This window comes from Narcine bancroftii, chromosome 7, assembly GCF_036971445.1.
Source record: "Narcine bancroftii isolate sNarBan1 chromosome 7, sNarBan1.hap1, whole genome shotgun sequence".
In the NCBI taxonomy this organism is placed as follows: Eukaryota; Metazoa; Chordata; class Chondrichthyes; order Torpediniformes; family Narcinidae; genus Narcine; species Narcine bancroftii.
This window is the reverse complement of record NC_091475.1, coordinates 3,292,150-3,317,741: the sequence shown is the minus strand read 5'-3', so window position 1 is coordinate 3,317,741 and position 25,592 is coordinate 3,292,150. Positions and strand designations below refer to the sequence as shown.

Genomic DNA, 25,592 nt, shown 5'->3' with positions numbered 1-25,592 from the left:
GGTTAAGCTGTCATCATGAGAGCTTTTCTGTCATTAACAGAGCTCACCCACTTCATGGCGGCTTGATCCAAATGCCCACTGGTCATCAGTAAGGAAAGCCAAATGCTAACAGTTCCATCCCACAGATCACATCAATTATTTTTTGTAAGGCAGTTACAGGGATTTCTCTATATATTCTCCTAAATCCCTATCTGTCAGGAAACATTTTCATTTGTTCATGTCTTGTGTTCTCCAATCTTTCCTTGTGATTCTCCCAAATCTCCCAGCTCTCTCCATCCTTTTACACATGAAGCCTCTCAAAAAGTTCTGTCCTTAATCAATGGTTTTTCCCTTTGTCTCTAAGACCATTTAGACATTTTGTGTTAAAATGCTGCACATCTTAATGTCGGTTCACCTTAATTAAAATAATTGGTGCAATTAAAACATTTCACTAATCAGCTCACAATTAATCCTTTGTTAATTATCTGAATCAGAATGAATAGTTTGATGCTCAGCCACATACATTCAGAAGTTTAAAATTGTTCTCTGTATGATCTACACATTTAAACTCTCTTAAATTAATTAACCAGTTGCAAAGTTATCTGATCTCTGGTTGCTCACAGCTGTTTACCATTTCCTTTGACCTTGGTCTCTCCTCTAATTAAGAGTAGCTTTATTGACACAAAATGCCTTCAGGTTTCCCTTTCCAGTAATTATGCTTCATGTATGGATATGAACAGTATCAGGGGACTATTTTATCACATAGGACACTGGCAAAGGCTGAGTCTCTCCACACCTTTTGTAAATATACATGTGCAGCAATGATGATCAAGAGATGAAATTTCACAAGATTTTGAAAAATATCTTGACACTAGAGACATTTAAATTTTGGAGCCAAGAACTGGATTCATTTGTCACACTAATGTTAAGGCCACATGCAATTTTGCAACAGTCTGTGATGTGCAGAAATACAACCCAAAGAGATGAAATGCTCCCTATGTCCATAAAATAAAAATGTGAAGATGCCAGTCCTTGTCCTTCCCTTCTCATTTAATTTCTCCTCCTGCATTGAAAAGTGTGATTGTTTTTATTATTACATGTACCAAGATACCATTTTTTTAAAATTTCGTTGTGTGTGCTATCCGGGGAAGTCAGCTCATTCAGCAGGTAATGCAATAAAAACAAATAAATTAACAGAATAAGAAGTGGTATTTGCATTAAGTCAAGTAGTATGGGATTTATAAGAAATACAGAAACCACAAAAAAAATGCAAGGACATCATCTTTTGCCGCTGAGATTCAGTAAGGGAGTCACCACAGGGTCATTTAAGAACAAGGATGTTTAGATCCTTTACAAGAAGTCTCGGCATGACCTGCAGAAGGCCATCTCTGAAGCAGAGTGGCAATTCCAGAGAAAGCTAGAGACAGAGATAGATACATGCCAACTATGGCAGGGAGTGGAGGCCATTACAGCCTGCAACGCGAAGGCGAACACTGTAGATGGCTACAATGCTTCACTACCCAATGAGCTGAACACCTTCAATGCCCACTTTGAGAAGAAGAACCAAACAATGCCTTCTAGAATCCTTGAAAAGGCTGAGGATGCTGTGATATCTGTCTCTGAAGATGATGTCACAACATCATTTAAGAGGGTGAACCCTTGCAAGGTGTTAGGCCCTGATGGTGTACCTGTCAGGGTACTGAAAATCTGTACCAACCCAACCAGCTGGAGTGTTCATGGACATTTTCAACCTCTCATTGGGGCAGTCAGAGGTTCCCACCAGCTTCAAAAGGGCAGTAGTGAGAGGTGCTTCAACAACAACCACCCAGTGGCTCTAACTTCTACTGTGATGAAATGCTTTGAGAGACTGTTCCTGGCTAGAATTAACATGTACCTAAGTAAAGATCTGGACCCACTGCAATTTGTCTCTCGTCACAATCGCTCCACAGCAGATGCAGTATTACTGGTTCTCCGCTCCACTTTGGATCACCTCGAAAACAATAATTCATACATACGGCTGCTCTTCATCGACTACAACTCAGCCTTCAATACCATTATTCCCTCAGTGCTGTGAAGAAGCTACAAACTCTAGGCCTCTGTACCCCACTCTGCATCTGGATGCCTGACTTCCTCATCGGAAGACCACAGTCAGTACGAATTGGAAGCAACATCTCCTCCTCGCTGATCATCAGCACAGGCGAACCCCAAGGATGCGTGTTTAGCCCACTGCTCTACATGTTATTCACCCATGACTGTGTGGCCAGGACAATTTCAATACCACCTACAAGTTTGTTGATGATACCACAGTTTTTGTCAGAATCACAAACTGCAAAGAGGAAGTGTAGAAGAGGAAGATAGATCATCTCATTGAATGGTGTAATGTGCTCAACATCAGCAAAACCAAGGAGATGATTGTGAACTTCAGGAAGCAGGTCAGGGGAACATGACCCAGTCCTCATCAAGGGCTCACTAGTGGAAAGGGTCAAGAACTTCAAATTCCTGGCTGTCAACACCTCCGAGGATCTCTCCTGGAACCTCCACATTGATGCAATTACAAAGAAGGCTCACCAGTGGCTATACTTTGTGAGGTGTCTGAGGAGATTTTGTATGTCACCTAAGACTCTTGTAAATTTCTACAGGTGTTCTGTGGAGAGCATTTTGGCTGGTTGCATCACTGCCTGGTATGGAAGCGCCAACTCTCAGTACAAGAATAAACTCCAGAGAGTTGTTAACTCGGCCTGCGACGTCACAGGCACCAGGCTTCACTCCATCAAGGACATCTGCATGAGGTGGTGTCTTAAAAAAGCAGCCTCTATCCTCAAAGACCCCCATCACCCAGGCCATGTCCTCTTCACTCTGCTACCATCAGGGGAAAGATACATGAACCTAATCACGAGCACTGAGCAGCACAAGGACAGCTTCTTCCCCACTGCCATCAGATTCCTGAATGATCAACGAACCAGACACTGCCTTACTTTTCGCACACTAGTATTGTTATTTTTATTCTATTGTATTTTTTATAGTCATGTTGTCAGATGGTTAGAATATGTATGTTTGCTCTATGATGCTACTGCAAACACTGAATTTCATGACTTGTGGATAAGAATGAATTTTCTTGGAAGAGCTTTCCCGGACCCAACACCCTAATGTCATCGTGAAGAAAGCAAATCAGGGCCTCTACTTCCTTCGGAGTCTGGGGAGATTTGGCATGTCATTAAATGCTCTGTCAAACTTCTGTAGGTTCACTATGGAAAGTATACTGGCTGGTTGCATCACTGCCTAGTTTGGGAATACAACTGCCCAGGAATACAAACGCTCCAGATGCTAACAAATATAACCAGGTCCATCACAGGCTCTGACCTCCCTGTATTGTAGGGTGGTGCCTCAAGAAGGCAGCTAACCTCAAGAAGGTTCCCCCATCACTCTGGTCACAACCTCTTATTACTGCGACCTTCAAGCAGAAGGTACAGAAGCCTGAAAATCAGCAGCTCTGTTCAAGAAAAGTTTATTTCCAACAGTTATCAGGTGCCCCTCCCCAACTTTTACACTCCCCTGGTAATAATAATAACACCTTATCATCAGTTATGGTGCTTAAATCTGTCAATTGTTCACTGATCATGGGTTAGATTTTCACCAATCTTTGTGACTCTGACACTATGTTCACTAGTATTCCTTCTCCAACTTTAGTAGTGCCTGATTGTTGTTGTCAACTCATTTTTTAATGTAGGCCAACTTCTGTCATTAATAAGTTATATTGAACAATGCAAGATGTCTTGAAACTTTAGACTGGTTAGTTGCCCCCTCTGCTGGTCATGATTAGTCTGGCTAGATGATCATTGCGACCTTATGTTGACGCCTCTCTAAAATGGCTATCTGACAGTGAAATTGTATAATAATTCAAATAAATGTCTTTATTTTATTTGCAAAGTTACAAATAAACAGCTTTAATCATCAACAAACTCATTTTTTACAACTATAGCAACATTTTATATTTCTGATCGCACAATTCTTATCTGTCCAAGGGAATAGCAGGCTTGAAAGCCCTGCACCCATTAACTCTTTTTTGTGGTGGGACCATATAATGTTTCTAACTGGAAAAGTGTTAAGAGTGGCAAATTGTTTCCTGAACCCAAAAGTTTTGAGTCAATCTTCGGTTCCCCTGGGCAAACTTTAACAGGCAAGAAACAAAATTACCAGACAAACAGTGTTTTCCTTCTACTTTTGCTTAAAATACAGACCCTTCTTTTTTTTTTTGCAGTGCATGTAAACAACTACAATTTATGCATCTTATCTATGGCTCTATATATAAAAAAAATATGCTGAAGTCCAGGTGAAGTGGAAGGCTTTGGAAGGTTCTGCAGCTAATCTTACTGATTAACTCCAAGTTTTGTCTGTTCTCGTATCCTACAGATGGTATTTCATACACTCCTTTCACTCAATCTCACAATCTACAACAAGCACTTCACGCAGAATCTCCATTACAGTTTCGTGGAAGATGAAGCTCGTCAATCTGTTAATCTGAATAAAATTAATTCACATAAAATCATCCTATTTGGACTGAAGTAAAAATGAAAAAAATTAAAATCTGAGGAATATCACTCTACTATTTGGAAGCATTTAAGAACTAGTAAAAGTGAAAAATATAATTTAAAAAAACATTAATTTTAAATTAATGAATTTTATTGCCCAAGAGTGGTTAAACATTTTCTAAAGCAATTAAATACTTCATAATAATGCATTTTAACGTATTCCTACCTTCTTTCTCTTCCGTTCTATGGTTGCTATTTTTTGGAGCGATCTGATCTACAGCAGGACATTCATAAATGCTGAAGCATTTCACAAGCTCCACTTTACATCGAGTCATGGGTCGATCAGCATCTGAACTTGCCAGTTCTTACATGGGTAAATGTCAGCCAACTGCCAAAACCCAGTGAGTCCAACCTTTGATTTTTCTCAAAATGTTGCTTCTGGTCACAACTCTGATTTAAAAAAAAATCAATGTTTTGTGAAACACTTTGGACATATGTTCCATTGAGCAAACATCCCAAGCATCAGGGTTATACTCATTGCTTCTGCTACCCATTGGAATTTGCAGGTCTTTTTTTGTTTTACAGTAACCAGAGTTGGCCATAGTCATTATGAACTAGACCAGCAGCAATGGAATTACATCACGTCAATGGTATCTTCAAAAAAAATAATTTATTATAACATTACACTTCTTACTTAACTCAAAACTTAACTTCAGCATAACCCCACTATACGTAAATGTGTGTGTGTGTTAGAACCCAGATTACATTACATCATCTGTCTTCTTCAAACGTATGAATCATGAGCTAATTGGACTCCGGCCTGTCTACTAGCCATTGAATCAAAAGTCAGCTTTGATTACACAGGTTCTTCTCCTTAGCAAACTCTATTGTTCTAGCAATTGAATGAAACATTCAGTTCTCATTTTTAATGCTCTGTTTTTCCAGATGCTTCAACTCCAAAAATGGCTTGCCATCTGTGTGTCCCCCTGAATCCAACCCACAAAATAACTTTACATAGAAATATATATTTTATAACTAAAGATTCCATCACAATTGTCAACAATAGTTTCATCTGTCCAGAGCAATCCCCGATTGGAACAGAGGGTCAGGAATAAAGTAGCGAGTAGACACCAGATTTCTAGCTTCAGACCAGAGAACAGAATCAGGTACCTAGCAAATAGTGTCACAATCTACAAAAGCAATATCATACTCAGCACAGAGGGTGGAACAGGTAACATTACAGGTCAGCATTGTCACTCTCGTGAAAATACACAGTAAATGCTGGAGTAACTCATCCAGTCTCGCAGTGTTTCAGATTTATTGTCAGAGTACATACATGTCATCTCATACAATCCTGCGATTCTTTTTCCTGCGGGCGAGGCAGAATGACCACTTATTAGAAGTGCAAAAAAAACTGTACGTACACATGTAAACAAATTAAGAACTGTAAACAGATAACAAAATGTAAACAAAAAGACTGTGCAATACAGAGAGAATTAAAAATATCAATAAAGTGCAAAAGTCAGTCTTTAAATGAATCCCTGATTGAGTTTGTTGTTGAGGAGTCTGATGGTGCCGGTCTTGTGGCACCTACACCTCTTTCCTGATGGCAGCAGTGAGAACAGAGCATGTACTGATTGGTGTGGATCTTTGATGATTCCTGCTGCTCTCCGATGTCAGCGTTCCCTGTCGATGTTCTCGATAGTGGGGATGGTTTTGCCTGTGATGTCCTGGGCTGTGTCCACTATCTTTTGGCAGGTTTCTGCTCAGGGATATTGATGTTCCCATATCAAACCGTGATGCAGCCGGTCAGCACACTTTCCACCACACATCTGTAGAAATTTGCCAGCGTTTCTGATATCATATCAAATCTCTGCAAGCTCCTGAGGAAGAAGAGGTGTTGACGTGCTTTCTTCACGATACCATTAATGAGTTTAGTCCTGGAAAGATCCTCCAAGGTAGTTACTCCAAAGAACTTAAATTTGCTAACCCATTCCACCTCTGATCCCCCAATGATCATTGGATTGTAAACCTTTCATTTTCCTTTTCTGAAGTCAACAATCAGCTCCTTAGTTTTGGTGCACCATTCAGCCAAATTTTCAATGTCCCTCCTGTATGTTGACTCATCTTCCCTTTTTATACAACCCACTACCATGGTATTGTCAGAAAATTTGTAGATGGTGTTATTGTTGAACCGAGCCACAGTCATAGGTGTAAAGTCATTAGATCAAGGGGCTAGGAATGCAGCCCTCTGCTGCACTAGTACTAAAGGGGATTGTGGAATGTTCTTATCAATCCTCACTGATTGTGGTCTGGAGGTGGAGACTTATTCTGGAGACTTGTGACATGTGGTGCACTGGTGCTATGTTCACTTATTCTCCATTGATGTGAGCTATTTGGATGAAAACCTGAGTGGCATAACGGATAAGGTTTGAGGTGACAGCAAAACTGAAGAGGGATGTTTAAGGTTACACCTGGGAATTATTCAACCAGGGAAATGGGAAAAGGATTTGCAGACAGAATTTAACTCAGACAAGTGTGAAGTTTTGCATTTTGGGGATTTAAACCAGGACAGAACATATTCAGTGCCACCCTGTGTCATGAGGACACACTGCATAGTTTCCTTAAGGTAAAAAAGGCTTATGTCATACACTTTCCTCACAACCCTGTCCATGCGTGCACAAAGAGATCTGAAGGGTTAATGTTCCACACAAAGAGTAGTTGGTATCTGGAATGAGCTGCCAGAGTAGGTGATGAAGGCTGGGACTGTAATAACATTGAAGAGGCATCTGGACATGTACTTTAATGAGCAGGGAATAGAGGAACTAATAATGCAGTCATAGATTGGCATGAGCGGATGGAAGGAACTGTTTCTATCTGTACAACTACAGGACCATGGAATTCAAAATCCTTTCATGAAGCCCCTCCATTCTTCCAAACATCACACACAAAAATCATTTCTGTTGCCCCAATTCTGATGGCCCACAACCTTGGTTTTAACTCACTGCTCAGAAATAGTGTAGTCTTAATGAGATACTGTGAGGGGGATAGAATCAGGTCCTTTGGGAGAAGATCATGAAACTGGGAGAGAGCAATGAAGAGCCCAGGTAGGCACATTGGAGTCACTCTCCACCTACTCCATTACAGTCATGCATTCACCCACAAGACAGCACTTACGATAAATTCCTCACAGTGCAAACGGTGTTTGCTGCTTTATAACAGCAGGGAAAGAGGAGTCTGGTCCTATTGGCTGGCAATTTTAACAGGGGATTGCTGCTCATGGATAGTATCATTACCTTGACTCCACCTTTTCTCCCCAATCTAATCCCTCCCCACCTACATCCACGATACCTCTCAAGCCCTCCATCTCTTCAATGATGTACGGTACCCTGAACTTGACAGCCTCATTTTCACTATGGACTTCCAAACCATTGACACCTCCATCCCCCATACAGAAGGTCTTAAAGCCCTTTGTTTCTTTCTTGACAAGAAACCCAACAGTCACCCTCCACCACCATCCTTCTCCGCCTGGTAGAATGTCTCACTCTTAATAACTTCTCCTTTGACTCATCCCACTTTATTCAATCAAAGGAGTAGCCAGCTATGCCTGCCCGTTTGTGGGGTTTGTGGAGCAATCCATGCTGCAAGCCTACACAGGCAAGAACCCTCAACTTTTTTTTGCTGTGTTGATGACTACATCAGCGCTGTCTCATGCACTTGTGATGAGCTCGTCAACTTCATTCACTTCACTGCCATTTTCTACCCTGATTTCAAATTCATCTCTGATTACACCCTCCCCTTTCTTAATCTCTCTAAATCCATCTTGGGAAATAAGCTTTCCACAGATATATATTACAAACCCATTAACTCCCACAACTACCTTGACTACACTTCCTCACACCAAATCCCCTGAAAGAATTCCATTCCCTTCTCTCAGTTTTGCCATTTCTGCCCCATCTGTTCCCTAGATGATGATATCTAGTCCGTATCATCTAAAATGTCTACCTTCTTCCACAAACATGGCTTCCCCTCTACCACTATCAATTTATCCCTCACCCGCATCTCCTCCATTTCTTGCTTATCTGCCCTGCCCCTCTCTGCCCCCAGACATCACAGATACAGGATTCCCCTTGTCCTTACCTACCAGCCCAGTAACCTCCTCATCCTGCATAATTTCCGCCACCTCCAACATGATCCCACCACTTGATATATCTTTCCCTCTCCACCTTCCATAGGGACCACTCCATCCATGATTCCTTTGTCCACTCATCCATCCCCACCAATCACCCACCAGCACCTTCCCTGTGGCCGCATGAAGCACCACACTTCCACCCACACCTCCTCCCTCACCACTGTCCAAAAAGGCCTTTCAAGTGAAGCAACACTTCACTTGTGTATGTGTTATCCACTGCCTCCAGTCCTCCCTTTGTGGCCTTCCTTTCATCAGAGAGACTCGACAGACTTGGAGATTGCTTTGCTGAGCACCTTTGCTCCACATCAGTGATAGGAATCCCCCAGTGTCCAACCAATTCAATTCCGCATTGCACTCCTATGCTCACGTGTCTGTCCATGACCTCATGTATCCTCGCTGGAGCTTCATTTCTGTAAAGGGTGCTGGACAAAGTTAAAGAATTTCATAAATTTTACATTCTAAATGTAGTATTATGTGACAATAATGGAACCTTTACTTTTCACCTTTACTATCCCACGAAAACCACTTGTAAATTGGAGGAAGAATACTTGATATTCCGTCTGGGCACTCTCCAACCGTATCATAACTTCTCCGGTTTCTGCTAGCTTACTTTCCATTGTCCTTCCCTTCCCTTTCTCTCTGTCTTCTTTCCTCCAGCTCTCTACCCACTTCCCTCTTCATTCATAGAGCCATCCCTCCTCCCCCTGTTTGTTGGTGTGTCCTCCTTCCCTTATCCACCTATTACCTCCTGCCTTTGAGTATGCTCTTCCCCCACCTACATTTTTACGTACCTTGATGAAGGGCTCAAGTCCAAAATGCAAAATGTTAATTAACATATTTTTTTTTGCTCTATGAAGTACTTTGTTTGACCTGCTGGGTTTCTCCAGCATTGTGAGGGGTGCGAGGAACACTCATGGCAACTCTGTCTGCCTTATGGTAGGTAGAAGACAATTTTATGCATTATTACATATTCTATACTATTAACATTGATATAAAGGAATCTTAAATTTAGATTTAAATCAAATGAGTTTCAAATGATACAGAGAAAGAGGAAACACCACAGGTCAACTTTGAAACCTAACAAGGACCTTACTTTATTCCCGAATACAAAACTGTACTGAGACAAAAATATCGGTACTCTAACTGCTGCAAAACTGGGATTAAAATATTGCTGCAAATGCAGAAGTTTGGCAGGAATGAGAAATGGAGAATGCTTCAGGTCAAATACCTAGAAGGTAACAAAATATTAATCCTGTTTCTCTTTTAACATGTGCAGCCTGACATTAACTAGTATGAGTTGTTTTGTCAATTATACTTTTTAATAATGGTCCCATTATGTCTTCAAAAGAGGAAATGAGCCTGAAAGTAGTTCCTTCAAAGTTCAGCCGTTCAGATGACACTGCAATTGGTTCTTGCAAAGTATTAACATCTTCAGAAAGAACACAGGTCTGACACCAGCAATGCACCACTGCACTTAGATTGATTGATAGAAGAGAGTAAGAAAATATCTTCAAAAATTCTTTAAAAGCTCCCATTTATTTTCTCTATTAATGTACCCAAATTGGATAATTGCCTCTCAAGTGGAGGACAGGATTATGTCCAGTGAATGCATCAGCTTCCACCAAACCTTTAAAATCTGCAGACATTCCATCCACTTGTGGTAATCCTGCTGCAGTGGCCCTGGAGAATCACAAGGGTCCAGTTATTTCATCCTTGAAGATGGGCACGCACTCCAAGATTTCCTACGGTAAACACAATAAACTTCAGAAGCAGTCACCAGCTAATTGTCTTCTTCAGCTGCAGCTATATTTTCAGCAAACCTTCAAATTCCTGATGTGATCACTTGTGTAAAGAAAGTAATTTCCTTCAGGTTGATAGATCCTGAAGTTTGCGTTTTTAGCCTCCAAGTTTAGTAAATGTCCTCCCGCCTCAAGTGAATTGCTTTTGGGCTCCCCTTGCCATCGTCCCCTCTGGTGCTCAGTGTATCATTGTGAGAAAATCCACCCGGCCCAGTTAGCCAGGCCCAGCCCAGTCTTTGTGAGGGCAAAATGAATGAAATATCTTCACAAGTGTTCATTTCTCTTTGGGGAGGTCAAGCTAATGGCAAAAGCTTAGCACAGAGGTGGCCAAACATTTTTGGTTGTGGGCCACATACAGAAAAATATAAGGAGTTATGGGTCAAACAACGTTAAGCCTGGCAGTTTTCAACCAGTTGCACTGCAAAAAAAAACTGGTGTTTTTAGACCAGAAAACTCCTGTACCATTGAAAATTCATTTTCTATCAAAATAACTACATTACTAAACAGTTTAACTTTTGACATTACAGTAGTTTATTGATGTGCTCATATCACAGTTGGTATTTCTTTATCTAATTTAATTTAAAATAGAGTCTAATAGCTGTTCAAAAAGGCAGCAGGCATCTCGTGTTAATACTAAGAAGTGCACTGAAATTTCTTGTTCGAGACTGCATTCTAACGGGCCACTTAAACATGGGTGTAGTGATACGATTGTATGTGATGGCTGGTCCTCCCTCTGGGTGTCCTTCTACCTTGGCTCCTCCCTTAGTCCTACCCATGTGACCCTGGGCCATAAAGGTCGAGTCCCCTCTCCTTCCCGCTCATTCCTAGCCTTGGACCCAGGCCACCACTCTCTAGTACAATAAAGCCTATCGTTCCCCTCAGTCTTTGTCTGAGTCATTATTGGGGCTACTGATAGCGCCCAACAATTTATTGTACTAGATTTTGGAGGTCTCCAGTAATGGAGAAATTGCTGCACCCAGAACGGCTAGAAGTTGACCCCCAAGTCCAAGGTGCTTTGGTGCTCTTCAAGCAATGGATGAACTGCTTCAATAACTTCCTTGATGCTGCTGCTGAGGTGGTCGACTCTGACGAGAAGAAGTCAAAAATCCTCGGGCACGAGTCGGCCAGAGGGCCTTCCTGACCATCCAAGGCAATGCGACCTACAACGAGGCAATGGCTGAGCTACGGACACTGTACAAGCCTTAAGTGAACATGGTATACTCCTGTTACCTGCTGGCGCTCAGAAAACAGCCTGGTAAGTCAACTGAAGAGTTTGTCCTGTCCCTGGTCACACCAGAAAAAGACTGTTTGGAGGAACCCACGGCCACTATATCCCTAACCCAGTGCATAGAGGAACTGATTCGAGATGCCTGTGTGTCAGGTCTGAAGTAAGATTACATCTGGCAACAACTCCTTGAGGAGGACCCGCTCCCACTCAAAAAGGCTATCGACTTAATCAGAACCTTAAACTCAGCCCACCGCCTCGCGGTGTCGATCGTGGGCAGAAGCGGGCCATCTCCCTATATTCCACCACGAGGGCCTTCGGCCTGGGACTCTGCATCAGGCGCTACCAACCCGATCACGGCTGCAATCATGCCGACGGCATCGTCAAGATGCAACTTCAGTGGGCAGTCCAAGCATCTGCCCTGCGAATGGGATACATGTTTGGGCTGCGGGAAGAGGGACCATTACCAGAAAGTCTGCAGGTCCCAACCACAGTCCGGGAGTAGCGTGGCGTGCGTCCCTGAGGAGCTTCCAGCACTGACCGCGTGCACGATAAGAGGAGTGCCATCTTGCCACCATCACTCCCAACCTCAGCACCTCAGCCCACCGCCCTGATGACATCACTTCTCACTGCCACGACTCCACTTCTGCCTTCTTCTTCATCGAACACTGCATGGTCAACATGGAGGTCGCCATCTTGGGAAGGCCTCCCTGCTGACGACAACAATGAAGGGATGCCTATCCTGGTAAGAACTTTGCGAGGTTCGCATCGTGGTCCTGCTGATCATGGCAGCAGATTATGACATTGTGTCATTGCCCCCGACCTAGGCTGCATGCAATCCCTCATGGAGCTCCCTGTCCCAAACTCCTTAAAGGCACTTAAGAGGTGCCTAATGGTGTTTTCATATTATGCTCAATGGGTGTCCAGCTACGACAATAAGGCCCACCCCCTAATTCGTACGATTACCTTCCCATTATGGGCGGAGGCCCAGGCTGCTTTTGAACAAATTAGAGGAGACATGGCTAAGGCCATGATGCATACCGTGGATGAATCTGTCCCCTTTCAGGTGGAGAGCGATGCCTCTGATGTCGCACCGGCTGCCACGTTAAACCAGACAGGCAGACTGGTAGCATTTTTGTCCCACACCCTGCATGGTCCCGAAGTCCGGCACTCCTCCATCGAGAAGGAGGCTCAAGCTATCGTTGAAGCAATGCGCCACTGGCAACACTACCTGGCCGGTAAAAGATTTACCCTGTTGACTGACCAGAGGGCAGTGGCCTTCATGTTCAGTGCCAAACAATGGGGTAAAATCAAGAACGGTAAAATTCTGAGGTGGAGGATAGAATTGACCACCTACAACTATGACATCTTGTACTGGCTGGGTAGGCTCAATGACCCCCTGGATGCCCTCTCCCGAGGGACGTGTGCCAGCATGCATCTTGGCCATCTCCAGATCCTACATGACCACCTATGTCATCCCCGAGTCACGAGATTGTATCATTTTGTCAAAACGTGAAACCTCCCGTACTCTGTGAGGATATCCAGTCCACGACCAAATGCTGCCAAATCTGCGCAGAGTGTAAGCCCCAGTTCTACCAGCCAGAAAAGGCACACCTCATCAAGGCCACCCACCCTTTCGAATGACTCAGTGTTGATTTCAAGGGCCCCCTCCCAACCACTAATAGGAACGCCTACTTCCTGATGGTGGTGGACGAATTCTCCAGGTTCGCCTTTGCAATCCCCTGCTTGGGTATGACTTTGGCTACGGTCATCAAGGCCCTGAACAGTATCTTTACATTGTTTGGGAACCTCGACTACATCCATAGTGACTGGGGGACCTCGTTCATGAGTGAGGAGCTGCGACAGTACTTTTTGGCCAGAGGCATAGCCACCAGCAGGACCAACAGCTATAACCCCAGAGGTAATGGCCAGGTGGAAAGGGAGAACGGCACCGTCTGGAAGGCATCGTTCTGGCCCTGATCTAAAAATTTGCCAGTGTCCCGCTGGCAAGACGTCTTGCCTGAAGTCCTCCATGCCTTCCAGTCTTTACTATGCACCGCTACTAACACCACCCCGCATGAATGCCTCTTTGCTTTTTCTAGGAGATCAGTGAATGGTTCCTCCATCCCTCCCTGGCTGACCACCCCAGGGCCGGTTCTGCTTCGGAAGCACGTCAGGAGCCATAAAACGAACCCACTGGTTGAAGCAGTGCACCTCATACATGAAAACCCTCAAATCGCATTTGTGAGGTACTTGGATGGCCATGAGGACACCGCCAATATGAGACTGGACACAGGCTGGTTGTTGATTGTTTTCCGGTGGCTTCCATTTTTTTTAAAGGGGGGGTGGTGAATGTAGTGATATGATTGTATGTACTGGCTGGCTCTCCCTCCGGGTGTCCTTCTACCTTGGCTCCTCCATTAGTCCTACCTTTGTGACTCCGGGCCATAAAGGTCAAATCCCCTCTCCTTGTAGGGCACAACAATGGGCAAGGGCTGCAGTTAGCCTGCGGGCCATAGTTTGGCCACCCCTGGCTTAGAGGGAAGGAACAAAGGTTGTGTGGCATTGAGAGGTATGGACTGGAACAAATAGCGTATATCATAATGTTCAGGAAGTAATAGCTAAAGACCTTGTTTAAAGAAGCACAACATTAAATGGTACATTCAGTTGGTTCTGCCTTCTCCAGCTTGGACAATGTTCTAAAGTTCTTCAGCCTTACGGTTCCCACCTCCGCTGTGCTGAATCTGCCCCGAATTAGCTGTTGACTCCTATAAAGAAAAATACAGATATGCTAGGTTTCTTCTTGTGTAATTGCTAAACCGGATGGTAGGAAATTGATTTAAATAAGTGAGTTTGTTGATTGTACAGAGGTTGTTTCTTTTTGAGAATGCCGCTAGCAAATGCTGTGATGGAAAATATGTGTTGGTAGTAAGACTGAAAAGCTCAGCTTTGTCCTTTATGAAGAACACATTAACAGAGAATGGTGGGGTTAATGTTGAAAGTGGCTAGAGAAAAGAAATGATCATGAAAATTTAAAACACCTTATGTCTGTTTTTGACTACAGCAGATAAACTGATATCAAACTTCATCCATCACAAACTACTGCTTCATTCTAGATTTCTGTTTATATAAAACACCTTTGCCAGAGCAAAAACATCCCAAGGTACTTCACAGGAGCTAAGCTTCATTAGGTGACATTACCTCAGTTCATTACAATGAAAGGAAGATCAAGGGGCAGAGATGTCTGGGGAGAGAATTGTATGGCTTAGGTCCCTGGAAACTAGAGGCATGACTGTCAATAATGGTGCAGCCAATTCCACAGGAGCTCAAGAGGCCCAAATTGGAGGAGTGCAGAGGCATTTAGAGCTGGAGGTGGAGGGTAGTGATGGATTTGAAAACAAGGGTAAGTTTGTAATTGGCATTAAGAGCTAGAGAAAGATGTGAGTGTAGGATTCAAAGAGCTAATATTGCAATAGGCTGATTTGAGATATAATGTAACAGTATGCTAACATTGTTCTATAAACATTTTCTATTAGATTTGAAAATGAAAATTAGTAATTAGCATTGATTTAGGGTTGTGATTTGTGTTTATAATTAAAAATAAGGCAAAGTATCCTGTATGCAACATGGACAAAATGATCGACTTTGGATAAGGTATGTTAAAGGTTTTTCTATTGCGTGAGGCTGGAAATGTTTTCCCTCCCATAGGAATTCTTCTTCAGGACTAGTCTTTAGAGTGAGGGGCTGGAAGTTAATAAACTAAACTAATAAAGGAGAAATTAATTTATGGGTACTAGCACAAACTAGCATGAGCTTGTGTATGCACACTTCCTCCACTCATTTAGATCCATCAGGGCATTGGTTCTCAACCTTCTTTCCACTCACACATCACTTTAAGTAATCCCGGTGCCATTGGTGCATTGTGATTAGTATGAGATTGCTTAAAGTGGTATGTGGGTGGAAAGAATTGTACTAATTGACTCGTTATGTGCACTGTTTCATAACTCCAAAGGAAATGGGCCAATGACAAGCAAAATATTTCAGTAACAATTAGGTGTAGAGCAGTGATTCTCAACCTTCCCTTCCCACCTTAAGCAATTCCTTACTAATCACAGAGCACTGATGGCATAGGAATTACTTAAAGTGGTATGTGAGTGGAAAGGAAAAGGTTGAAATGCTCTGCATCAGAGCTAATGAAATTTCTCTTTCAAGAAGATTCTCAGAGCTTATTTGATCAGGTTTAGCTTAGGGTTGGACATCTGACTTTCAAAAGTCTGTGGAGCTAACTTGGAAAATTTAGTCCAGAGATGACTGAGTCCCACCTGTCAAAAAGCCTGCAACCTACTAAGAACATTACCAAAGGCTGCCAGAGATTGATGAATGTTACCAGGAAAGCTAATATTTTATCTTATCACAAAATATTAAATTTTGCTTCCTTTACTGTTTCATTAAAGTTAAGAATTTGTCGATCTCATGACATGATTTGGCTATTTTTGTTAAGTTCTGAGACTGTTTAATAAATGATCTGTTTAATTTGATACTGAGTCTTATAGTTTTATTTTATCCAGATATCTTCTCTGTACATATTATTTACCACAGAAGTAACTATATAAATGGTTACATACTGGTAAGGAAGAATGAAAATTCCTAAATTAAATTATCATCCACATTTAAGAACTATTGACATCTGAATTCTGAATGGTTGAAGGCTTGTGTTGAGGAAGGACTAAGGAGGGCAAAAACTTATGTTCTCAAACAATTAACCAAAAACCTTTGACATACCCCACCCAAACCCTTTATAATTTTGTCCATCTTCCATGCTGGTGATTTCACTTTTACTTTTCATTATACTGTTTATAAATTAAAATACTAAATCTTAGAGTTATCTTCAAATCAAAGAGAAAATACTCACAAAATAATATTGACACATTGTTACGTTAAATCTCAAATCTGCCTCTCCCAATATTGTCTTATTTATTTATCAAACACTAATTACAATAGTCACCAGAGCTGTACATTGGGCAACCTCCCATATATTGTTAAAATAAATAGCAATGCTCTTCGATTCACATTGTTCATCAGCTAAGTGCACCACAGCCAATATAAAGGTCAGAGGCAAGGAGATATAAAGGTTATTTTTTGTGCTTGTCAGTCAGACATCAGCCTATCATCACATTCCAAGCGAGGATCCTGTGTGAGAGTCTCTCCGTGTCGTTTTGAAGCTGTTGTTTGAAGCTGAGGAACCTTTTGGCTACAATTTATCTAAGAGAATATTCTGCATCCAGGTACGGCCAACATGTTGTAGCACCTTTATATTATTGTCTGATGATGAAGTGACTGGAATCTGACCGTTGTTATTAAGTTAACACTAAGTTTGTTTTAAAAGTTTGAAACTGGTTGTGTGGCGTCGCTTGTCGCTCCCGTTAAAGGGCACATTTCAGTGGCCTGAGGGAACTGCTTTCTGCAGATTGCAGCTGTCACAAGCTCAAAATAATCACAGACTGAAGCCAGGATCTCATTTCAGACCGATGCTCGACAGCCAACAAAATTAAAGTGCCTTACAAAACGCCAATGTAGTTACAGTTTAAATTCTAATCTCTTTTTTTGCTCTCTGTTTAGTTTTAATCGCGTTGTTACACCAATAACCTTTTGAAATGTTTCCACCAAGAGGAAATTAAATCAGATTGGTACCATGGGAATACAAAATAAAGGGTGGTATTTTCTCTTTCTTTTGTGCTGTATTGAGCTGGTCTCATTAGGTCAAAAGTAACTGAGACCTTACATAAAATAAAATGACTGAAAGAAACAGTACAGATTGGTGAATGAATGAAACAATGAGAATAAAATAATTATGGGCAAGAGTTCATAATAATTTTATGGTGTTTAATGAGGAATAAAAAATGTTATGGCATTGAAATGTGTTGTGACTCAGTTGATTTTACATCCGTTGCATTTCCACCAGTTGAAATGGTTCTTATCAAGACACTTCCAATATTGGTATTGCTGACATAAGAGTCGTTGGGAAATAAAATACATTTCTTGTTAGTAAGTAAAACACTGATGATGTAATCTCCACATGCAGGATGGTTTTAATCATTTGGTGGCCCGCTTGTGATGATGGATGGATCATCAATTTGTAAGTTAGTTGAAGCAGAATGTGTGGGTTATTTTTGATGAATTGGAGGCAAATGTTCATTTAGTAAATATATATGTGGACTACATATTCCCATGAATCAGCCTGAGATGATTCTGATATGATCAACAATGGGGCAACTGATCTTTGATTTCTGCTTGACGAAGGCTGACTAAATCATTAATGTTTCTTTAGGAAGTCTAATCAAAAACACTTTGGTCATAGAAGCAGATGATTATCAAACAATTTAGATCAGTGGTTCTCAACGTTTTCTTTCCACTCACATCCCACTTTAAGTAATCCCTCTGCCATCAGTGCTCTGTGATTTGTCAGAGATTGCTTAAGGTGGGATGTGAGAGGGAAAAGAAGGTTGAGAATCACTGCTCTAGATCCAATTAATACTGAAATATTTTGCTTAAGAAAAATTGTCATTGGTCCATTTCCTTTGGAGTTCTGAAACCGTGCACATAACGAGTCAAATAGGTGTGATTAAAACAGTCATTGTCAAACTTTTTCTTTCCACCCACATCCCACCTTAAGGAGTCCCTTACTAATCACAGAGCACCTATGGCATAGGGAAGACTTAAAGTGGGATGTGAGTGGAAAGAAAAAGATTGAGAACCATTGAATTAGATGAAAGTTTTTAACTGACTTCAAACTTAATACAGTAGGTGGGTTGACAGGAGTGAGTGTTTCAGTGCTCAAGTTGTCAGGGCTAAGATGGATAATAATGTGAGAAAAGTAAATTCTTTTCACAATAGACATTCATTACTGGATATTTTATCTGTATGGAACAGGTTGGTGTTGGAGAAATCCCACAGAATCTAGATGGTGAAACACAGATGGCCTAAGGATTTTACAGATGAATGTCATATTGAGACTTCAGTCTTTGACAAATTATAGAGAATTTATTCTCCTTCATCTCCTCCCAACAGGAAAGATACTTAAATAGTGACTTTCCTGTGGATAATTTATTACCTGGTCTTCGTGTCCTCAATATGAATCATGTCCATAAAAAGAGCTACTTTCCTGACATCCATGGATCCTGGATTTTTGCATAAATTATGCAATGCAAGATACTTCTTCAGTCCTTGGGTCCTTTTTTTTTGAAATCTAAATACATCATGCAGTGTACCAACAGCTGTGGCTGATTAGAGGTGAGACCTTCTACATAAAGGATCTTGAATTGTCTGTGAACCCATGTGAATGATCTAGACAGTCAGTATAATAATGTATGTTTTACAATTTAAACTGCAAGGGAACACTTTGTGGAGCAATAAGTAGCTTAGTGAAAATAAGCCTAGTAAAACAATGCAATTTCAGGGCATGCAGTCTCTGAACTATTAAAATAGAGGATATTGCTGAATTAAATTGAAAGGTATTTATGGTCCCCAGGTCATTGAGATCCACATCAAGAGAACAAAAATCATATTTTTTTAACAAAAGAGGACTGGTTACATATTCTGGATTGAAATTGTTCTTCTGTGGGTGTGGCTAATCAGGCTTTGAGGAAGTTCCTTTCCTGCAAAAATAAAGACTTTAGTAATAAATGAGAAGGTTTTGTAGGTACTCAGCAGATAACTTTGGAGGAGAAAATGAATGATTAAAGCTTCGTGGATGACATTTCACAATGGGAGCAATATTGGGGCATATCTATGTAATGGGTTTATTTTATATCTTTTATTCCAATATTCAATCATTATTGTTACAACAGAAAGTTAGCATTGTCACCAGACTACTCTTGCCTTTCCTTGACATCAGTGACCTGCTGAGTGCTTCTGCTGTTGTGTTTGTTGTCATGGACACAACACTGAGTATATGCTTGTTTAGGGTGGATCAAAAATGGCCCTTGTTATATCAGAGCTGAATTATTTGCACTCCCTGTAACCTTTAAAAAGAGATCTTTCATGGCTTCCTTTTGTGCAATGTAAATTCATCTGTATTTTCAAGGGTTTTACTCATGTTTGAGGTTTTTAATCTGAGAGATGTTCTCTGTGTTCCCTCTCAGCCATCATGTTGACTAAGTTGAACATACTGCTACAGAATAACTTAATTCAATTATGGAATAAAATATATCTTAAGGGGTAAGGTTAGATTCTGGGGGTTTAGATATTAGTTTACATTCCACAAGATACATTAACTTTTCACAAAAGACATCTCATTTGAAATGTAATAGCTACGCCGAAGTGTGGACTCCATATTTACAGTGACTTTTCAGAAACCATGAAGAGTGCCCGTGAAGGAATTCCCACAGGTTTCAGAGTTGTTCCTATTGGGAAACATAATAGATATAAGACTTACAATGAAGCAGTCCAAATTTCAAATCCAATTCGTAATGATCACATTGGCAGTGGTCAGGAAGTACATAGCACTTACCTGGAATTCTGACTCCTGCCTGACCATTACACACTGGAACAAACAGAAGTGCAAAGTTGTGTTCCCCTGGAGAAAATTACTTACAACTTAAGGAAAAACTATAATACTTTTTTTTGAAATTTGACAACCATACTTAAATTCCATAGGAGCACAGTTATAGTGTGGACCCTCATGCCTTGCCACCCATCTATTCCTCAATTGATGGGGGTGGTGGTGGGGGGGGGTGTTCCATCCCATCCCAACCAGGAATAGTCAAGAGAAGAAAACAGCCTGAGCAATGGCTACCATGTCATGACAAACCCATAAAACCCTGACCTATGCCTTATTGGCTGGGGTGGGGGGGGGGGGGGGGAGAGAGTCAGTAGTTGGTGTTGAAGAATAAAAGTTTGCAGAACTGCTGCAAGACCCCATTTCAAGATGGATTTTGAGTTCCAAATTCAGCCTATTACAAATCTCTGTTGTCAATTGTAGAGGCTGTGGCTGGTTAATGCGTTTCTCCTGAAATGGGGGAAACAGAAGAACTCTTTGTGGTAACCTGGAAGAAGAGGTTATCTTTTGGAAAAACCCACAAGGGGGTAAGTTTCTTCGGCAAGACACTGAAGTGACTGATTGAAGGAGATCAGTTTATGTGTGTCCAACGAACAACGAATAAATCTCTCTCTGAAACTAATAAAGATCTTCCTGAGCGGTAACAATTTAAGTTAAATTCTGTGCACAGTATGGAAAATTGCCTGATACCGGTGAACTTGGAGAAGTGAAAAGTAAATGAATAGATAGTGAAACAAAGAACTTTCCTGAACACACACATATTATATACGTGTGCACTTAGAATGAAGTAGGGGGTTAAGTTAGGTTAAGTTAAAGATTGATGTCATTATTATGTATGAAAAAAAAATTTGTTTAAGTAACCATTGTTTTGGTGAATTTCTATTGCTGCTGGTCTTTGGAGTCCTCTGGGCTCATAACAACTGGGGGATCATCTTTTGACATTTGAAATATTTGGAGTTTTTATGATTTATTAGTAAATTGTTTTTCCAAGCTAATTCAAAGCTTGTGTGTGTGGAAAAACAGCAGCAATGGATATTAGTGACTCTTGGTATAATCATAACTTGCAGAACTGCAGAGAAAAAGAAAACAAGAACTGATGGTCATTGCGAAGGAATTAAAGCTGGCTGGAATCAAGGGTTTAATGAGGAAAATAGAAATACAGAGGATTATAGTGAAATAGTATATAAGTGAGGGAGATTTTGAAGACAAAAACTTGGACAATTATCCTGAGGATAAATCTGTTGAAATGCAATTGAAAAAATTGGAGCTGGATGAAGAGAGAGAAAAACATAAACATGAGGAAGAGGAAGCGAAAAACAGGAAATATGAATAGGAGAAAGCTGAAGAAAAGAGATGGTTTGAATGAGAGAAGTTAAGACTCGAGATGGAAGGAGGTAAGAGAACTGAAGCTCTAACTCCTGGAGAGAAGTTTATGGCCAGTAGAGAGGTTAATCTAGTTCCTCATTTCAATGAGAGGGACATTGATACATATTTTCAGCTTTTTGAAAAGGGTGTTCAGAACTCATGCTGGCTGAAAGAAAAGTGGCCTCTTATGCTCCAAAGTGTGATAAAGGGAAAAGCACAACTGGCAAACTCTAGTTTGAATGCAGTGCAAGGGACAAATTATGAGACTGTTAAACAAGAAGCGTTGGATAGCTGATGAGCTTGTTCCGGAAGCATATCGACAAAAATTTAGGAATTTGGGAAAACATGGAACCAATCCTATATGGATTTTGCACTTGAAAATTCTGTATGTTTTGATCGTTGGTGCGCCTCAAAAGGAATAAATGATTTCAACAGATTAAGTGAATTGATATAATTGAGGAAATTAAAAGGTGAGTTCCCAATGAGATCAAATTATATCTGGATGATAAAGATGTGGGGACATGGCAATAAATGAAGGCCCGCATACCATAAAGTTTTTAACTACTCTATCAACCTGCGCAGAAACCTTGAGAGATCTATGAATCCTAAGGTCCCACTGTTCTTCCACATGTACTCTGCTTTCAAGTTTGACTTTCCAAAATGCATCACCTCACACTTATCCAGATTGAACTCCATCTGCCACTTTTCTGCCCAACTCTGCAATCTGTCTTTATCTTGTTGTAACCAACAAAAGTTGGTTATACTATCCACAACACCTCCAACCTTCGTGTCATGTTCAAACTTACTTCTTTGTCCAGATGATTGATATAAATCACCATAAGCAGGGGTTCCAGAACAGATCCCTGCAGAACTCCACTAGTCACTGACCTTCAGGCTGAATATGTTCCATCTACTATTACTTGACTTTCTGAAGGCAAGCCAATTCTGAATCCACAGCCAAGGTTCCATTGATCCCATGCCTCATGACTTTCTGAAAGAGTCGACAAGATGTACTAAATTATGGAGGGCATAGATAGGGTAGATAATCAGTCTTTTTTTTCCCCCCAGAGTCAGAGTGTCTAAAACTAGAAGGCATAAGTTTAAAATGAGAGGAGAAAGATTTAAAGACCTGAGGGAACAACTTTTTCATACAGAGAGTGGTGGCTACATGGAACAAGTTGTCAGAGGAAATGGTGGAGGTGAATGCATTGACATTGACAACATTTAAAATACATTTTTAGAGAGGTACATGAATAGGAAAAATTAAGAGGGATGTGGACCAAGTGCAAGCAAATGGAAGTTACTCAGGTTGCATTGACAAGTCAGGTGAAAAGCCTATTCCTGTGTGTTGTATGACTCTATTGAAGAAATTTAACTGCTTCCTGTGTCTGTGTCTGTCTTTCAGTATTTCAAAGCATTGTTCTTTCTATCTATATTCAGAAGTGGAAAGCAGTCATGGCAACTGCTCAGAATACCAACAGTGAACAAGTTGTACCAGGAGACAGTAATCAAGATGATGTACTTTCTATTCAGGCTCAATATCTGCGCAGCCCATCACCAAGCAGGTATGATGTAAGCAGTCATTAATTCCTGGACACAGAGATTTAGATGTAGTTCCACATGGAGTCTTTTTTTAGGTGCATTGGGACTATTGTTTATTTAGTTCTGCCCCCTAACAGCTCCAGCCCTCCAGCAAGCACACCTCCAACTTCTTAAAGTAAATTATGGATTGAATAATGCTGGCCGCACCCTTGACTCCTACATCACATAATTTAATTAAAAATATACAGAAGATGCTTGAATCTTGAGTTCAGGTATAATAGGAGGCATCTCTTTTTACTTCTAGATACTTATTTAAAAAAAAAGGTGTACCCTGTATCAGTAAATGAAATCACACACCTCTGATTTGTATTTCCAAATTTTTGCCCATGTAATATACAAGGCATGCAATCAATATTTTTCTTGTCAGTATCTGCCACTCCAAAGACCAAACCCAGAACTCTGTGATGAGCTTGGTTAAAGCCAACAATGTACTAGCAAAATGTACCCTCCTTTTCTGCAACTACATTTTAATACTGACAGAATTCTCAGGGGAAAATTCATTTGCTCTCTTCCAACAATGCTGAGGGATTTCTAATGTACAAAAATGCAATGTGACAAATGCATTGACCACGACAGTGTCCTAACATATCCATCAAGGCAGTATGATTGCATTTCTGGAAGGGGCTTAAACTCACTTTCTAACTGAGGAAAGAGTATGTTACCACTGGGCCATGAAGTTTGATGACAATTGTGGTGTCAGAACTCCTCTAAGATAAATACAAAACCAAAAGCAATAATTAATACAAAGGAATGATTTGCATGATTTTCAATTAAAAAAATTATTGTATTGATTATCAATAGCAATAATGAAACAATGGACATATGTACTTTATTTTCATTGATAGATTTTCAGTTATATCAGACACAGACACAGAGAGCATTTTCATGGAGCCCATCCATCTTTCATCTCCAATTGCTGCAACTAAGATTATTAATGAAGGTAATGTTTTATGTTCCTTGATCTTCCCTGAAAGGCCACTTATATCAGTTTTTCTGGCACTGACCTAGATTCCAGTTAGGTTTCTGTATAGATAGGTTACAAACTAACCCAGAATCTCATGCAACAGGTTCACAATATTTTAATTTGTAGCAACATGATCAGAAGGCAAAATATTTGTTGCGTCAAATTCTCACAAGTTATGAACTGTTGAGAGGGGAAGATGGTCTATCTCAACATATGGTTCACTTTTGATCTGGGATCCTATGTGCATTTGATATGTAATACACATAAAAATAACAAATGCACAGTGATGTCCATAGACATGCAGCACACAAGTTTGGACTGATCAGTCTCCAAACTGTGTTCAAAAGCAGGCCTTTGAGGCATTTGTGAAGAGCATAACATAAAGAAGATCTCCTTGAACAGGACCCAGACTGGCTCTTGGAACCTAACTCAACTTTAATACCCAGATCTCCTTCAGCACCCCCACCCCACATTTTCCCCATGAATACATCCTCACCCCCACCCATGCATCTCCGCTATGAGCTTGGTACCTGACCAGGCAACCCTTGATGCACACCAATCTACCAACTTGACATCATATCCCCATAATCCCTGACAGCCTTCCTGTTAATCCCCCCTCCCAGACTGTCAACCACAGACACTCCCCATTCCGAACATCAATCACAGTTACTTTTGTGCCCCCAACAACAATCACACCCACTGCAATTCAACTAGATCTTCATTCTTTCCCCTCTTGTCGATGCTTTCCTGCAGCCTTCCTGTGACCCCCTCCAACCAAGGACCACCCTTTCATCTAAAACCCCTGAGTAACTCCTTACTCAGAGAACCCAACCAATGAGATTTATTCACTCTGACAGAATGCACAGGAAATCTTGAAATTTTCATTGTGATAGCCCTTTGTGGACATGGACCAAATTATGGACAATGATATTTCAATTGCCTTTGGTATTGAGAAATCTGATTATATATATTTAATCCAGAGAAACTAAATGCATTTGCTTCAAAAATAAATTTCTATGTTTTTCAACATTTATTGGTTTTGATAAAATTCAGAGATAACATGCAATGTAAAGACTTGATCAAAAATGTAATGTCCTCGATCTATGTATTTGAACTGTTCCCAGCTTTATGCGGGAAATATTTTTTAAAACTGTAAATGCTGGAAATTTGAAATATATACTCAATTAATGGAAACGCTGCAGTCAGGTAACATCCATGGGAACAGAAACTATGAATGTTTTGGATTGAAGGCTCCACGTGAGAACTAGGAAAGCTGGTTAGATCAAAGTTGAATGGAGGTTTGAGAAGGATGGAGAGAATGAGCAAATCCTGGTTTCTCTGGTAGGGTGAAGCCAGGATCTCTTTATGATCCCTACGTTT

At 40.9% G+C, this 25,592-nt stretch overlaps 1 protein-coding gene across 3 annotated transcripts in view; it reads left to right on the top strand.

Moving 5' to 3' along the window:
* The window catches only part of dusp27 (dual specificity phosphatase 27), a 68,676-nt gene that overhangs the window by 30,935 nt on the left and 12,149 nt on the right, over nucleotides 1-25,592 (top strand). For 2 of the 3 annotated variants that reach the window (XM_069888512.1, XM_069888511.1), the window contains 4 exons: nucleotides 13,827-15,127; nucleotides 16,877-17,009; nucleotides 23,087-23,211; nucleotides 24,094-24,188. In XM_069888512.1, coding sequence (XP_069744613.1) covers nucleotides 23,102-23,211; nucleotides 24,094-24,188 — 205 coding nt within the window. In that variant the 5' untranslated portion in view covers nucleotides 13,827-15,127; nucleotides 16,877-17,009; nucleotides 23,087-23,101. Of the gene's footprint in view, nucleotides 1-13,826; nucleotides 15,128-16,680; nucleotides 17,010-23,086; nucleotides 23,212-24,093; nucleotides 24,189-25,592 lie in introns of those variants that run through there. The other variant, XM_069888513.1, reaches the window with a different exon arrangement.